The sequence below is a fragment of the Peromyscus leucopus genome, chromosome 10 (genome assembly GCF_004664715.2).
Source record: "Peromyscus leucopus breed LL Stock chromosome 10, UCI_PerLeu_2.1, whole genome shotgun sequence".
Lineage (NCBI taxonomy): Eukaryota > Metazoa > Chordata > Mammalia > Rodentia > Cricetidae > Peromyscus > Peromyscus leucopus.
This window is the reverse complement of record NC_051071.1, coordinates 34326248-34342340: the sequence shown is the minus strand read 5'-3', so window position 1 is coordinate 34342340 and position 16093 is coordinate 34326248. Positions and strand designations below refer to the sequence as shown.

Sequence of the window (16093 nt, the reverse complement as noted above, 5' to 3'; positions counted from 1 at the left end):
TTTAGAAAGGCCTATACTACAAATTGGGAGAATATATAGCAAATGTTGGAATCATTATATCTTGGTAGTGTGATTTGTAGATAATTCTTATTTTTTCCTTTGTACTTTTCTTTAGTTCTTCAGTTTTTTTTTTTTTTTTTTTTTTTTTTTTTTTTTTTTTTTTTGGTTTTTCGAGACAGGGTTTCTCTGTGTAGCTTTGCGCCTTTTCCTGGAACTCACTTGGTAGCCCAGGCTGGCCTCGAACTCACAGAGATCCGCCTGGCTCTGCCTCCCAAGTGCTGGGATTAAAGGCGTGCGCCACCACCGCCCGGCTAGTTCTTCAGTTTTTTTATACAATGTATTTTTGTTATATTTTCCCCTCCGCCAACTTTTCCCAGATTACCCCCTCAACTTCAAAATCTTTCTCAGAATAAACAAAACAAACACAAAACCAGGAAAAAAAGGCACAAAACAAAACCAAAAACAAACCAGTGGAGTTTTCTATGTAGTTTCTAAAATGCTTCATAATAAAGATTGATGTAAGCATATAAAATTATATTTGCCTTCACATATGTGTCATAGAATTCAGCCCCACCCTTTGTGCATGCTAGGCAAACACTCTACCGCTGAGTTGCAGCTGAAGCCATAATGCTATTTTGTAGCTGCATTGTTCAGCATTTTCCCAGAAATCAGTAAATCTAAAACCATGAGTGACATAAAATGAGCAACATAAGATAAATGAACAATATAAAATAAAATCTAAGTTATTTACCTTCACTGAAGTTTGTCTTTGGAAACTAAATTTATATTCTGTGAATAAAGTATACTAAAAAAATAAAGTGTTCAAAATAAATGAAAGCTGCATCTTTTGAACTTAGATATATTACATGTTTTTATTTAGCTTTTCCTACAACCTTAAGATTCAAGTATTACTCTCTTAATGTTCCAAAGAAGAGACTGAAGCCTGGAAAAGTGTACTTGCTTGAGACCACAACTAGTATGTAGGATGTCCCTGTACAGTGCTGTTTCTCAAAATTCAAAGTCTGATAATTTCCAAGTCAGAACAGATAAAATGACTGGAATCAGACTTTAATCACAAGAGTACAAACCACAATGGAAAAGTTGACCTACATTAGATTTTACTAGTAGTTTTTTTATTGCCTTTTATTAATAAACCTATATATATATATATATATATATATATATTTTTTTTTTTTTGATGGGGTCTTACTGTAACCCTGGTTAGCCTGGAGTTCACTGTGTGAAAAAGGCCAGCCTTGAACTTCTGTCAGTCTGCCTGCCTCAGATTCCCGAGCACTAGGATTATTAAGTGTATACCACCATACCTATTTCTATAAAGGTACATTATTTAAAAATTTTTGAGCCTCTGTTTTCACATATTAAAGTTTTGAAATGGAGATAATTTAGAGATGAATATTTGTCATTTTTTTCATAGAGTGGTTGCATACTTATTTTTAATGACATGAAAAAGTAGAAATTTGGTCTTTAGTTGATTTTTCAAAATCTGCTTTTCCAAACATTTCTGTGGGAAAAAAAAGTATGTCCCACCACCACTGGGCTCAAAGTAGAAATTGTGTACCAAGAAAGTAAAAATATTTACAAATAGAACTACATACTTTTGTGTGTGGCAGCATATAATGCCTTTAGGTATTTATGTAGGAGGCTTATTTTAGTTACTCTTTCTTTAAAGAACTACTAAAATGAGTAGACTGGCCTTAGCATGCAGTGCCTCAGTTTTTATGTTACTACTGATAGTTATTTTAATTAATCTAAAATTAAATCTAAATCTAAATCTAAAAAATACCTGTGTCAACATACATTAGTATTGAAATGCATTGGAGCCATATTTTTTAATTTTTTTAATTTTTAATGCATAAAAAACACCCATATGTGTTTTGCCATCATCCATGTCTGTGTACCATGTATGTGCCTGGTTCCCAGGGAGGCCAGAAGAAGGCATCAGATCCCTGGAACTGGGATTATAGATGGTTGTGAGCCACCAAGTGGGTGCTGGGTTTTGAACCTGGGTCTTTGGTAACACAGTCAGTGAGGGCTCTTAACCACTGAGACATCCCTCTGTTCCCCATACAACAGGTTTTTTTGTTTGTTTGTTTGTTTTGTTGTTTGTTTGAAATATCTTCCTAAGTCTCTTATCCATTTTTATAAAAAATCTCCATGTTATATTTTTTTTCATGTAGCCATGATAAAAATAAAAATCAGTAAGAATTTCTTGACTTTTCAGAACTGTTCTGTTTGGTGTAAGTCATGTTTTACAACACCAATCCTACCTTAAAGAAGTAGTTCTGAGCTCTGTGACTTAACTTAGGAGTGATCTGAGGAAACGGAACTCCAGTCTGTGTATGAGGACCATGTTTTCTCCTTATTACTCCAAGCCCCAGAGTTATTATACCTGGGGCAAGTTCTTGTGGTGGATGGTGAAAAGTGCAGGTGACTAGGGGAGAGCCCCACGTGGTAGGATACATCTGTAACCCCAGCAGTGGAGAGGGGAGGATCTCCACAAATCCAAACCTATCCTGGTGCATAATGAGTTCCAGGTCACCTGGACCCTATGAAGCAGGAGCCTGTTTCAAATGGGGTCGGGTTACACTTCTTCTTTCAAAGTCTCAGCGATGAATGATACATACTTCTTCATTCCAGGGTCAAAACAGCGTAAGCTTACATAACTAAAGTTCCATAAGGACTCATTCCCAGCCCCCAAGTTTTTGGGGTATGTGTCTATGTGTGTCTTTTTGTGCATGTGGAGATCAGAGGATAACTTTCGGGGAGTCAGTTCTTCACCTTTTGAAGGCAGAGTCTCTTGTTTACACTGCTGCACTTCATATTCCAGGCTAGCTAGCCACAAGCTTCCAAGTGATTCTCCTACCTCTGCCTCTCATCTTACTATGGGAGTGATATAATTACAAGTTCATGAAACTATGTCTGGCTTTTTAAATGTGGTTTCTGGGGATCAAAATGAATTGTGAGATTTGCATAGCTAGTACCTTTACTCTCTGAGCCGTCTCCCCAGCCCAGCAATCATCTCCCCAACCCAGGAATCTAAATAATTGTTAGATTACTTAAAGGTTTTGTGTGTGAAGTTGTCTGTAGAAAAGTGAACTTATGCCAGGCAGTGGTAGTGATACACGCCTTAACTCCAGTACTTGGGAGGCAGAAGCCAGGCTGGTCTACAGAGTGAGTTCCAAGACAGGCTACAAAGTTACACAGAAACTCCTCCCGAAAAAAACAAAGAAAAAAAAGAAAAGTGACCATATGTTCTTAAGCAGATATTTAGTCTTCTACAAAAACACCTTATCAAATGTTTGACAGTATATAATGCACATTGAACACATAAGCCAATTGAAACAAAACTTTGTGTCCTGAAAAGTCATAGCTATTAAATGTGTTTCCAGCCTAGATTTCTAGTCTTCAAGTATCTTTCCATTACCCTGTACTGGATCTTAATATTCCCACATACTGCTCTTTGCAAATGGATGTAAGTATTATTGTGCTACCAAAAATCTTTCTACAAATGTTTTACATTCTTTCTACAGATTTATATGATCATCCACTCTGTTTGATTAATGTAAAAGGGCCCTAGGAGTGATGTTAATCAGTTTTTTGTTCATTATCATTCTAGGAATGGTATACTTTATTTTCTGTGTAACTTAGCCATAAACATTGATTTTTAAAAATCAGTACATCTAAACCGGGCAGTGGTGGTACACACCTTTAATCCCAGCACTCAGGAGGCAGAGGCAGGTGGATCTCTGTGAGTTCGAGGCCAGCCTGGTCTACAGAGCAAGATCCAGGAAAGGCGCAAAGCTACACAGAGAAACTCTGTCTTGAAAAACAAAACAAGAAGAAGAAGTCAGTGCATCTACTAAATGTAATTAGAATGACAATGTTACCATGCCTTCTTAAAATGTCCTTAGCAGATAAGTGTTTTTGTATTCCAGAAACTTTAATATATTAGAACTATTGGGTTGTAAGTATTAGTATTCAGGGGGAAAAATGAAAGTTACTTAAGGTTTAAATTTTATTGTCACTATTTCATACATGTTTATAACGTGCTTTGATTGTATTTCCACTGTCTATATTATTCTCACTTAACCTCCCTCCCACCAAGCCCCTCTGTCCAACTCTCCTAAGTTTTTCATGCCCCTCTGTGTTTAATTAGAGTTGGTTGCATGTGTTTGATTTATTTACTTGGGCAAGGACAACTTACCAGTGGCTACACTGCTGCAGACAGGACTTCCCTTCTGCCAGCATCTACTAATTGCCTTTAACTCCTCATGGGGGAGTGGGCCTAACTGGCATTTATGATGAAATGTCCAATTAGCCCAGTCTTCTGCAGGTAACCATTACCTCTGTGAGTTCATAGGTCCAATAGCTCTGTCCCGTCCAGAATACAACACTCCTCTTCATGCTCCAGCTCTTAAATTCTGCTCCTTCTTCCAAGGTGTTTCTGGTGTTTCCTGAGTCTCAGGGTGGAAGGAATGTGATATAGATGTCCCGTAGGGCTGAGCACTTCACAGTCATTTTTTTCTCGGCACTTTTTGGCGAATTATGAGTCTCTAAATTAACTGTCAACACTGTAAACAGGAATTTCTCTGACCAAGGCCGGGAGCAGCACTAATCTGTGGAGAATGGTACATGGTTTGCATTGGATGATATACCCTATTTGTTTACTGCCTCTTTCTCTCTTGTAACTAAGCTTTTGGAAATGAATAAGTCTGGCCTTATTTTTGATCTCCGAATGGATTGCTACTTATTTTTGTAGGCATCATTCCATTTTCTCAATCTGGGTGTTCTTGACGCCTTTGGTCCTTTCTTCCATTCTCTGTACTGTATTTTCTTTCAGATTGTGCAAAATTTATTCCTTTCTTCCTTCTATCACCCCCTTTGTTGTGACTGTCATAATGAAAATAAAAAGGAAATGAATAAATAGTGATGAGTGGATCTTTGAAGTGATTAGATGATACTTAAAATTCTACTGTTGGAAAATTCTTAATTATAACCAGCTCATTTTTCTTGGTATTTTGTCTCATGGCCTATTGTTTATTTTTCTAGATATCAAGAGGTTAATTTGAAAGTTAGACTTTCTCCCCTTACTTTTAGTAGTTAGGTTTTGTATTTTTCATTTTTCCTTTTGCCATTGCTGTGGAAGATGGTGATTTTGCTGGTTTTAATAAAGTTAGTATATTTAATGAATATTTTCCTTCTTTTAAAGACTGTGAACCAGAAGAGCTGACTGACTGGTCTATGGATGAAAAATGTTCATTTTGTAACCTACAGAGAGAAGCAGTCAGTGTAAGTTTTAGTGCCATGAAATTATTTTTAAAATAATCACACAATTCTAACATAGTTCTTTTTTTAACTTAATTTGTTCTGATAATTTGTGACTCAGTGAAAGTTTAAATACTTGATTTTGTTGAATGAAAAGAATATGTCCAACATTTAGTTTAGCTTTTAAAATTCATTATTTTTTCTTTTCTTTCTTTCTTTCTTTCTTTCTTTCTTTCTTTCTTTCTGTTTTGTTTGTTTTTGTTCTTTTTTGTTTGTTTGTTTGGTTGGTTGGTTTTGGTTTGCTTTGCTTTCATCCTTCACATTTATTTCCTATTACTCCCTGACTCATGAACTTCACTTTAGGTCAGGTTGGTATTTTAGGTATCCAAGGGTGAGCTTGGAGACCTAGTTTATATAAGACCACTCTACATTCTGGATTCTTAGCAGTTGGTAGTAAGGGGATAATATGCTACTATTTGTAACCCTTTCACTACTTTTAAAGTCTTTGGCTATCAGAAATATATCCTGTGTTGATGATGAAATATGTACCTACTATATAGAGGACATAGATGTGTGTAACCAGCATCTTCTTGTGTGGTGAGAAACTCTGATTCCTTATCTGTTGTGATGAGAAGAATCTTTTAAGCTCATCTGCTTTGTTAAACCTCTGGCAGGATTACTTCACTGGCATGCATAGAGTAAAATTTTCAGCAGTGCCTGCCCACCCTCACCCCCACGTCCCAGCACACACATTATTTTACCATAATTTTGGTAAGGAATAAGGCTATTTTGACCCGTTAGAAGTATATTTGTTTTTCCTGAATCCTATCAGATTTTATATTCTTTGGGTATACTTTGATGTTTTATAAAAGTTAGAACAACTGAACATTGAAACAATTTTGACATATTTAGTTGGAACTCAGGTTTAAATTAAAAGTAATTAGGTATGTTACTTTCTTGTAATTTTAGGATTGTATACCATCTCTCGATTCTTCACAGTCAACGCCAACAGAGGAGCTATCATCTCAGGGCCAGTCCCACACTGATAAGATTGAATGCCAAGCAGAAAATTACCTAAATGCACTCTTTCGAAAGAAAGGTAATACTGGCATGTTTTGCTTTGTCATTTAAAATTTTACAATGTTTGGATTTTTCTCATGGAAGACTTTTTTTATCTGTCGGTCTCTACTTATTCTTAACTACTTCTTTCTTTGTCCTTATAGGGCCAATAAGATTATCAGTTCTCTTGTGCTAGCTATTTATTTTCAACATCCTGTTCTCAAATTTCTCCTTCATAGGTACCTTTCAAAATATTTTTGTGCTTCTGACTTTCATTATTTTATTGCTATTCTCAAGTCTTAAAAATTATAGGATGATGATGAAGTTATAGATACATTATGTTGGAGACCTATCCTTAATAATGTATCTCTTACATCATTTTTCAGCTGGCATACTGCATTAGTGTCAGCTTGAATATGCATGCTTGACATTTAAAAGTCTGTTCTGTATTTGTCTGTCTGATATATTTCAGCCAAATGGGTCTTGTTTCACTTATTCCCATACTTGACACATATCTATAAGACAAAAGCAGTTCTTGTATTTAAACGACTTGGGAAAAGTATAGGGTCTTCCATGTTTTGTATCTAGCCATTCCTGTGGCTATATGTTGTCTTTCTTCAACCCCATGTGGATGTTTGGAGAAAGGAACATTTGGGTTTGTGTGGGATGAGGTTACCTTTCTCTTCAACTTCTAGAGATTGAGAAAACACTGCTTTATTCTCCTTACCTTGGCATTGATTCTATTTTACTCCTCCTTAAAGTTAGGTTCCAGTATATATTTTCTGCTAAGTTGATAACTTCATATTTTAAAAATATAAATAGTAATATTAAAAATATTGTTCATCTTTGAGTCTTTCATTTAGTTGTTAACTCTTAAAAGTTTTTTGGATTCAGTTATGAGAATCCTGATTACAAAAATCACTAATATAATTAAAAGGCCTCAAGAGCTATGTTTTAAAAAACACTGAAATAACAACAACAGCACAAAAGGCCTTTGTTTGTGTATTACTGAAACAGTGTTGGAGAATTTGTATTATCTTAAAAAGCATGGGATGCATTTTCTTTAAGATTTGTAACACTAATTTAGAAAAACTATTCTGTCAGTGTGTTTATCATACATGATTGTCGGTCTTGTATCTCTAAGGATTAAAGTTAACACAGAGTATAGTTTGGTTTACACTGGAATTCATTATTCCTTATTCTTCCTTTGAGTCATTTAAAATGGTAGTAAGTAGAGTTGTCAATATTAATTAATAGCTTTCAGTTTGTTGTAGTATGGAGTTTTAGCCTATGCTCCATTGCCTTGTTAAGAGTAATCAGTAAAAACTTGGTACTATTTCAGCTGATTCAAGCATCTGGGTCTCCAAGAGGTCTCCTACCAATAGTTGGGTGAGTGTTGCTGAGTATTTAGTGACCTCTCCATTTGGGAATTTCTTGTTTTCTTCATGATCGTTTGAGAGATTACAGAGAATTTAAATGAAAGATTCTTATTAGTATAGTACTTTTGCCTTATTCCTTTGATAATGCCGTTATTTTTAGTACATCACCGTTTTCTGGATTTAGCTAGGTTTTTATTATTGTTTGACTATTTTCCTTCAGAACAGAACCATTTTAGAAATTTCCAGCCTGGTTTGACTAGAATGAGGACAGAAAAGAATACCTTTTAGTGATACTAACTCTGTTAACTAATTGGTTTCTTGCTTTAAAAAAGTAATTAACTATACTTTGAAATAACAAGTAATAAATATGTTTTGTTGGTTTTTTTGTTTTTGTTTTTGTTTTTTTTTGTTTGTTTGTTTGTTTGTTTTTTTGAGACAGGGTTTCTCTGTGTAGCTTTGCGCCTTTCCTGGAACTCACTTGGTAGCCTAGGCTGGCCTCGAACTCACAAAGATCCGCCTGGCTCTGCCTCCCGAGTGCTGGGATTAAAGGTGTGCGCCACCACCGCCTGGCAATAAATATGTTTTTAAAGACAGGAAATACATGAATCTTTGGAGTAGCAGTTAAGATGTTGATGAAGCTTTTGTTTTCTGAAACATTCCTTAATTTGATCATTTTTAGGTATTCTGGATATTGACAGCAGTAGTATTGATAGTTTGCTACTTAATTTGAGCAACAGGTTTATACTGATCATCTGGTCAAAATGTAAAGTAAAATTTTATATTCTATTCTAATTTATTTATTATATTTTCTAGCTTAGAATCTTGAGGATTATGTTAATGATAAATGTAAGCTATTATTATTTGGATTAATAATGCCACCAATTAAGATTGAGCATTTAGAGCCTGTGTTAGTCACTCTTCTCATTTCAGTGACAGAACTATTTAAGAGAGGGAAGGCTTATTTTGACTCACAATTTCGGAAGATTTCAGTCCTTCGTGGTGGGGAAGGCATGGAGGTTTAAACAGCTTCCAGAGTTCTGTGTAGGAGTGTGAGGCACAGCTCCTTGCACAGCAGCCAGCAAAGTGTAGTACCAAAAGCTGGGCTGTAAGCCTCATTTCCATCAGCTTGGTCCCGTGCTTCCCTCGACAGTACCACCAGCTGGAGGCCACAGGTTGAAAGACTCAAGCCCAGAGAGTCACTTCTGTTTCAGACTACTGCAGTGCTCGGCTGCTCTGATTCTAAAACAGTGTTAAAGAGAGGTTCTGTGACTGACATGCTAACAGCAGAGACAGTGCTGCTCAAAGTTCCATAGCACATCTCAGTTCAGGACTGTGAACACAAGGAGAAATGTCTAGACATTTCAAAAATCTCAACAGTAAAAGAAAAAATGAGTGAGACAGAGGATGTACTGTGTCATGAGCCACTCAGTTAAAAAAAAGAAAAGAAAAAACTATATTCTTTGCTATTTTGTAGCATAGCATTAGAATTGTTTTATTTAAATTCAGTAGTCTAGAGCAGAACTATGAAAATGTTTTGTATTTGTCATAGATTTCTATTTTCCTCTTAGAGAGCTATTATGTATCTAGTATTCTTTTTCTTTGTCTATGATTAGTCCCCTTATATAGGATACCCCTGCACATAATTTTTGGAAGGGAAGATGACTATTAGTATTTAAACCAAATTCAAGTTGGGCAATCTTTTGTTATTAGAAACAAGTGAAAAACTTGTTCAGGGTTGACATAGAATGGGAGAGAGATGCTCTAGTACAAAGACAAACTTTTACTAGTTTCCTCGGTGAATTTTGTCTGGATTTCAACCATAAAATAAAATAAAATGAAGTCTCATGTTAACAGAAATTTCATTTTTTTTTACTATAGTCTTCAACTTCCAGGAACAGTACTTGTAATATCTTAGTTTCTTACTAAAGATTTCCTTTCTTTTTCTTAAGTCCAGGCTGTCCAGAAACTCAAAATCCTCCTGTCTCAGCCTCTCTGGTACTTGGATTACAAGACTATACTACCAGTAAATCTTTTTTATTTTTTAAATTAAAATACAATTAATGCCAGGTGGTGGTGGCACATGCCTTTAATCCCAGCACTCGGGAGGCAGAGGCAGGTGGATCTCTGTGAGTTCAAAGCCAGCCTGAACTACAAAGTGAGTTCCAGGACAGGCTCCAAAGCTACACAGAGAAACCCTGTCTTGAAAAACCAATATATATTATATCATTTCCCCCTTTCCTCCCTCTACCCTTCCTATGAATCCTCTTGCTTTCTCAAGTTTTTGACCTCTATTTCTTTGTTGTTGCTCTGCGCTCGCTCTCTCTCTCTCTCTCTCTCTCTCTCTCTCTCTCTCTCTCTCTCTCTCTCTCTCTCTCGCTCTCGCGCTCTCTCTCTCTCTCTCTCTCTCTCTCTCTCTCTCTCTCTCTCTCTCACATACACACACACACACACACACACACACACTCCTAAATATATGAATACAACCTGCTTAGTCTGTATAATGTCACTTGTATGTGTATGATTTTTGGACTGACCACTTGGTATTGGGTAGCCAATTTGGACACTCCTCCTTATAGAAGACTATTTTCTACTCCCAGCATTTCTTAGTTACCTATAGGGATTTGTTTGTTTGTTTATTTTTTATCTAGAGCTGAGCCCCACAAGATTCCTCCTTCTATATTAGCATGTCTTTTGGTACTGTCCTTGTTCAGGCCATGTTGATGAGACTTTTTGGGTGTGGCTTTTCTGACATTTCTAGGAGATGAAATTTCACAGCTAACCTCTGGCTCTTCTCACTCCCTCTTCCATAATGGTCCCTGAGCCTTAGGTGTAAGAATTGTGTTGTAGATGTATCAGGTGGGACTAGACTTCACAACTCTGCATTTTGATCAGTTGTAGTTTTCTCTAATGGTTTCCATCTATTACAAAGAGAAGTTTCTTCAATGAAGGGTAAGAAGTACACTTATCTGTGTGTATAAGGATAAATATCTAGAATGTAGTTAGGGATTATACTCATTTAGTAAAGTAGAAGTTATAGGTTCTCAGTTTTCCTTCAAGATTCATGGCTAGGTTTCCAGTACCAACCATGACTTTCTTCTTGTTGAATGGGCCTTAAGTCTAGTTAAAGAGCTGTTGATTACCACCAAGCTATGTATGCCACTATTGTACCCTTAGAGATACCATGCCATGTTGGTCATTGTTGTACTTAATAGGCATGATAGCTGGGTTGGACTACTTGTTGCTTCCCTCCCTTGAAAGCTTACATGTCACCTATGGTACCCTGAATGCTAGTCCTCGGGGCGCAGTCTTTTGGGTCAGAACCAGTTCAGATCCTCTGGGTCCTGTGTCCAAAGTACATGTTGTCTTCAGCAGTAGGGACTTACCTTCAAGCTCTTGGGGGGAACTGTGGACCATAGCAACAGCCTATGTTTGGTGATTCTCTTGGACAACTCAATGGGAGCTTCTCATGTCTGGTGTTAGGGGGATTTATGAGATAGTCTGTGGCTCTTGTGGGGAGCATTGTCATTTAAACTGTGTATCTATGCAGATTTACATGTATCATGTATAAACTTAGATATGATTCCTTGTGACTTTTTCTGATACCCTTACTAACATTTTTACCTCCTTCCTCCTAATCTTTCTCCCTCCTCCTTAATTAAAGCCCCCTCTAAGAAAAGATTTCTTGAATGAATGAGTAAATAATAAGATAAATGATGTTCAGTTATATGTTTCTCTAAGCATGTACTAGTGTTAGTGCTTCATTTGTTTTATTTAAAGAAGTAAATTATTTAGCGCCTATATGTATACAGTTTGCTTTTACTATTTGTAGTTAAGTGTTACTATGTATGGTATGAATATCAACCCCTGGTTTCCATTTGTTTTGCTCCTGTAGTGCTAGGATACAAACCCAAGGCCTTACCTATATTAGGCAAGCAGTCTGCCAATGAGCTATAGCCCTAATATCCCTTAGTCAGTGTTTATGTTTCTTTTACTTTTTTATTTCTTAGATTTTAGTTAAGAATAGTATATGTATAATATATATATATATATATATATATATCTCACATATATGCACGAAATCAGGGTTTTTATATATATCAACATAATCCTGTAGCTATATATGACCTTGTCAAATGTTACCATGTAAACTAAACTATATTTTAGATTTTAGGTTCACATTCTCTGATCACCTAAAGTATGAAAATCATTGCTATATGGTCCCAGAATATGGAATATGCTGCTCTCTTTAAAAAGTTAATCTTACCTAAATTGTACGATGTACATAGTAGTTGAGTCATAATGGTAGATATATAATAAAATGAAAATATCTCATCAATTTTTTTCCTGCTTTGTTTTTTACTTCCATATATCTATCTATCCCTAGCAAACATTTAACTATTATTCTGGTATGGTATATGGTCCCTCAAGAAAAAAATGCTTAATGATGGGTTTGATTGGTTGTTTGAAAGCTTTACTAATCGACATATTCCCCTTAAATTTAATAATAGCCAAATTTTACATATAAAGTTCTCTATATCTTTTCTATTCATACTCTTGAAGCTCTGTACTATAGCATGAAATAAATATTAAGTCAGTTCATTAAGGATGGCTAGGATTAATACATATTATGTGATTTCTTAAGAATTTAGTTATTTTTATGCTTATATGGCCTTTATCTAAATTTAGGCATCTTCATGTTAAGTTAAATTGACATGACTCATTTATTTAGGCCACAAAATTTCTTTCCATGGTGTTCATTTGTGATATAGTTTTGTCATATTTTAAATTTCCTTTATATGGTCTGCACTTTTACTTTCAAGAAACTATTTTATTGCAATAAAATAACCCATATACTACTATTCACATTCAGTTATATTCATGAAAAGATGTTTCATCTTTTTTCATCATACGTTGTTTTCAGTTGAAGAGTGTGTGTGTGTGTGTGTGTGTGTGTGTGTGTGTGTGTGTGTGTTTATAGTGATACATTTGGAATCTCTGAAAAGTAAGATGGGGGCTAAAAACAGAGAGTTTAGATACTATACAGTACAGAGGTAACCTTAAAAGAACAACCATAAGATGCCCACTGTACCCCTTAATTTCTTTATACCTTTTTTATAATTTACTTTTGTATAGTGGTAGGAACTAAACCAAGGGCCTTGAGCTTATGAGGCAAGCACTATTCTGAGCTCCATCTCCAGCCATGAACCTTTAATTTCCAGAACCAAGTGTCCACCTTGGACTGCTTCAACCTTGAAGTGTTTGACTGTTAATCCCTCCTCCCCTCAGGAACATGTGGTTCCCTGAGTTTTTACTGCATGGCTTCCTTCCTGTTCCTTTGTTCTCTGAACACTGTCTTTTTCTCTCTACTGTTTTCCTCCTGGGTTGAATTCAATAAAGAAATGAAGAGCGAATGAATACATTGGAGTAAAGAAATTTTTCCTCTTTAGAAAAAAATATAATGATTTATTGTATGTTTATGAGTGCATTTGTGCTACCATGTGTATGGGGGATGGAGGGTGGGGAATAGCTTGCAGGAGCAGGTCCCCTCCTTCCACCTTGTTGATCCTGGGAATCAAATTTAGGTCATCAGGCTTGGTGGCAAATGCATTTCTTCACTGAGTCTTCTTATTGGCCCAGCTTTTCCCATTATTCCAAATTCATCCATGAAATATTCTCTCCTAGAACTTCAGCCTCCTTTTAATTTTGTCTGTTTTCATTGCAGAATCTTACCTAATTTTGTAGCTACAAGCTCTCATTTTTGATTTGTTTAAAAAAAAAATTCTGTTGTTAGTCCTGATTGTTTTAAACTTTATGTGTAGATGTGTCTATCTCTGTGTTTGTGTGTGTGCAGGTGTCCACAGAGGCCAGAAGAGCTAGAAGTAACAGGTGTTGTAAACTGCCTAGCATGGGTGCTGGGAACTAAGCTCTGGTCCTCTGCAAGAGCAGCAAGCACTCCTTCGACTCCTGTAACTGCTGAGTCATCTCTTGAGTCTCTGGTCCTGAGTGTATGCAGGCTCATATTCCTATATACTATATACATCTATTCCTATATACATCTTTCCAGGTAGAGCCCACCTTGACACATAGGAGGCATTATGTGTTTTACGTATTCATTTTCAACTCTTCAACATCCCCTTTTCTACACTGTTAGATCTCCTTATAGTGCTTTTCATTTCCATGTTATGCTTTAGTTTATCTGTCTTCTGTTAAACTATGAACTCTTTGATGCCATGTTTTATTTAATTCTTTCCCTGTGTTAAGCACATCAAGTTATGATGTGTGAGTGAATGGATTTTTCCTCTCCCAATTTCCCAGGAAATGGTAGGGTTTAAAACCTACTATGTGTATTGGGTTCTTTAAAGTAGTAATTAATGAGGCAATTCCACGTAGTTTATTTGATAGTCAAAGAGGTTTATTTTGGGTAAACTTACAGCCAGCAAAGGGATTGGTTATAGGATCCAGGAGAGGTGAGGCACAGTCTAACAACACTCTCTAGAGAACTCTGACTTGGTCTGCAATCCAGCATCCAGGATCATGAGGTAGCCAAGAAAGCGATCAGGTATGCATTTTTCCTCTTAAGGGGTCTCTGTCTCGGCCATACCCCAAGGGGGCCAGATAGCTAGCAGTTACCTGCTGCCTTCTAGGGCGGTGCTTCACGGGTGAATGAAGTACAGACAACCACTCTACAGTTCTTTGCATAGCTAACTGGTATACCCAGTTCTGTTGAAAAGACACCTACTACTAGATACTTCTTATAACTAATTTTGTCATGTCCACTTCGTATCCTTTGTTCTAATTTGAAAATGAATTTTTTAAAAGAAATAATAGTTTTTTTTAATTGACACTAATTTTAATTTTAGTGCAAAGGCATAATTACCATATTTAAAAACCTTTGCCTATGTTTTGCTGCTTAGTACTAGCATCAAAGGCAACTGAAATCCTCTCACATACATGCCATTTTATATTCCTCTTTTCTCATACATTTAAAATCATCTGCGAAGGAAGAAATGTCCTGTTTTTCTCAGAGACTTGGCCTGTTTATATTACTACCACACAAAAATTAAATATACTGGGTTTCCTAAACCATTACATATAAAAAAAATGGAACATAAAGTAGCTAATTAAAATCTGTATCATGTTATTTTTTCACTCTTCTACCAAGCTGTAATCCACCTGACAGGGACCACGAAATGGGTGATAAATGAATTAACTGTTACTAGCTTTAGGTTCTACATTCCACATAAACTATAGTGATTTCTGTAAGCAGAGTACAATCCTCATGTTTTGAAAATGTGTTTCATCATCTACAGTACTTTTTTAGAATTTAAATAATGTAACTTGTAGGATATTTAAGAGAGTTTTAAGAATAATTTTGACTGCAAAGTAATATGTCATTTTAAGAGTATTAATCTTTGTAAACTTTGAACTTTAGATGCAGAACATTTTTGATACTTTATTTTAGTCCTTTATGTAATAAGTAATGCCTAATATTTTAACTATTTATAAAGTTGTATTGTGTATGCCTCTTTATAGCTAGAGAAAGAAAAATGGAAGAGGGAAGGAAATTATTTCCTGTTATCCATGAGAGATTGGGTGTAGGACCCTGAAGATAAAAAAACTTCCTACCTGCTCATGTTTCATAAAATAAAGTGCTATAATATGTGCATATAACCCACATATATTCTTCCCCTTATTTACTTCCTACAACAAGCATTTCTTTATTTCTTAGAATTTATAATACTGTATAAATAACTGTCAAACTGTTGTTGGGAAATAATGACAAGAAACACATCTGTACATGTTTGGTATAATTTTGTCATGAATGTTTTTGAGCCATACCTTGAATCTAAGGATGTGGAATCTACAGTAGGTAAAAAGGGTTATTATACCAGTCATTCAACTTATATACAATTTAAATAAACATTTTAGTTATAAAATAATGTCCTTTTTTAGGGGGAAAACGTATATAGAGTAGTTAGGCGGTGGTGGTGCACACCTTTAATCCTAGCACTCAGGAGGCAGAGGGAGGTATATCTCTGAATTCAAGACCAGCCTGGTCTACAGAGCAAGTTCCAGGACAGCCAGGGCTATACAGAGAAACCCTATCTTGAGACAAACAAACAGATGTTTGTGTGCTATGTCCTCATCTATGATGTTTGCAGTAATATGACTCAAAGCTTTAGAATAGCATATGTAGCATTGCAGTGCAGGACTGTTAGGCCAGGCCGGTAAAGTAAAAGTCTGATTTAAAAAAAAATAATAATAACATGCCAAACTGGGTAGGTAAAAGCCCATCGGGCCTCAACCCTACATAGAGCTACAGTTAACTGAGGAAAGCTGGGAGTGGCTGAGGTGGTCTTCCCCAGGGA

The 16093-nt window shown here is 35.9% G+C and overlaps 1 protein-coding gene across 16 annotated transcripts in view; it reads left to right on the top strand.

The window, feature by feature from the left end:
* The window catches only part of Lcorl (ligand dependent nuclear receptor corepressor like), a 165511-nt gene that overhangs the window by 69475 nt on the left and 79943 nt on the right, over positions 1–16093 (top strand). For 11 of the 16 annotated variants that reach the window (XM_037209019.1, XM_037209027.1, XM_028865878.2 and 8 more), the window contains 2 exons: positions 5231–5310; positions 6256–6385. In XM_037209019.1, the coding sequence (XP_037064914.1) occupies positions 5231–5310; positions 6256–6385 (210 nt within the window). Of the gene's footprint in view, positions 1–5230; positions 5311–6255; positions 6386–7687; positions 8068–16093 lie in introns of those variants that run through there. The other 5 variants (XM_037209025.1, XM_037209022.1, XM_037209024.1 and 2 more) reach the window with 2 other exon arrangements.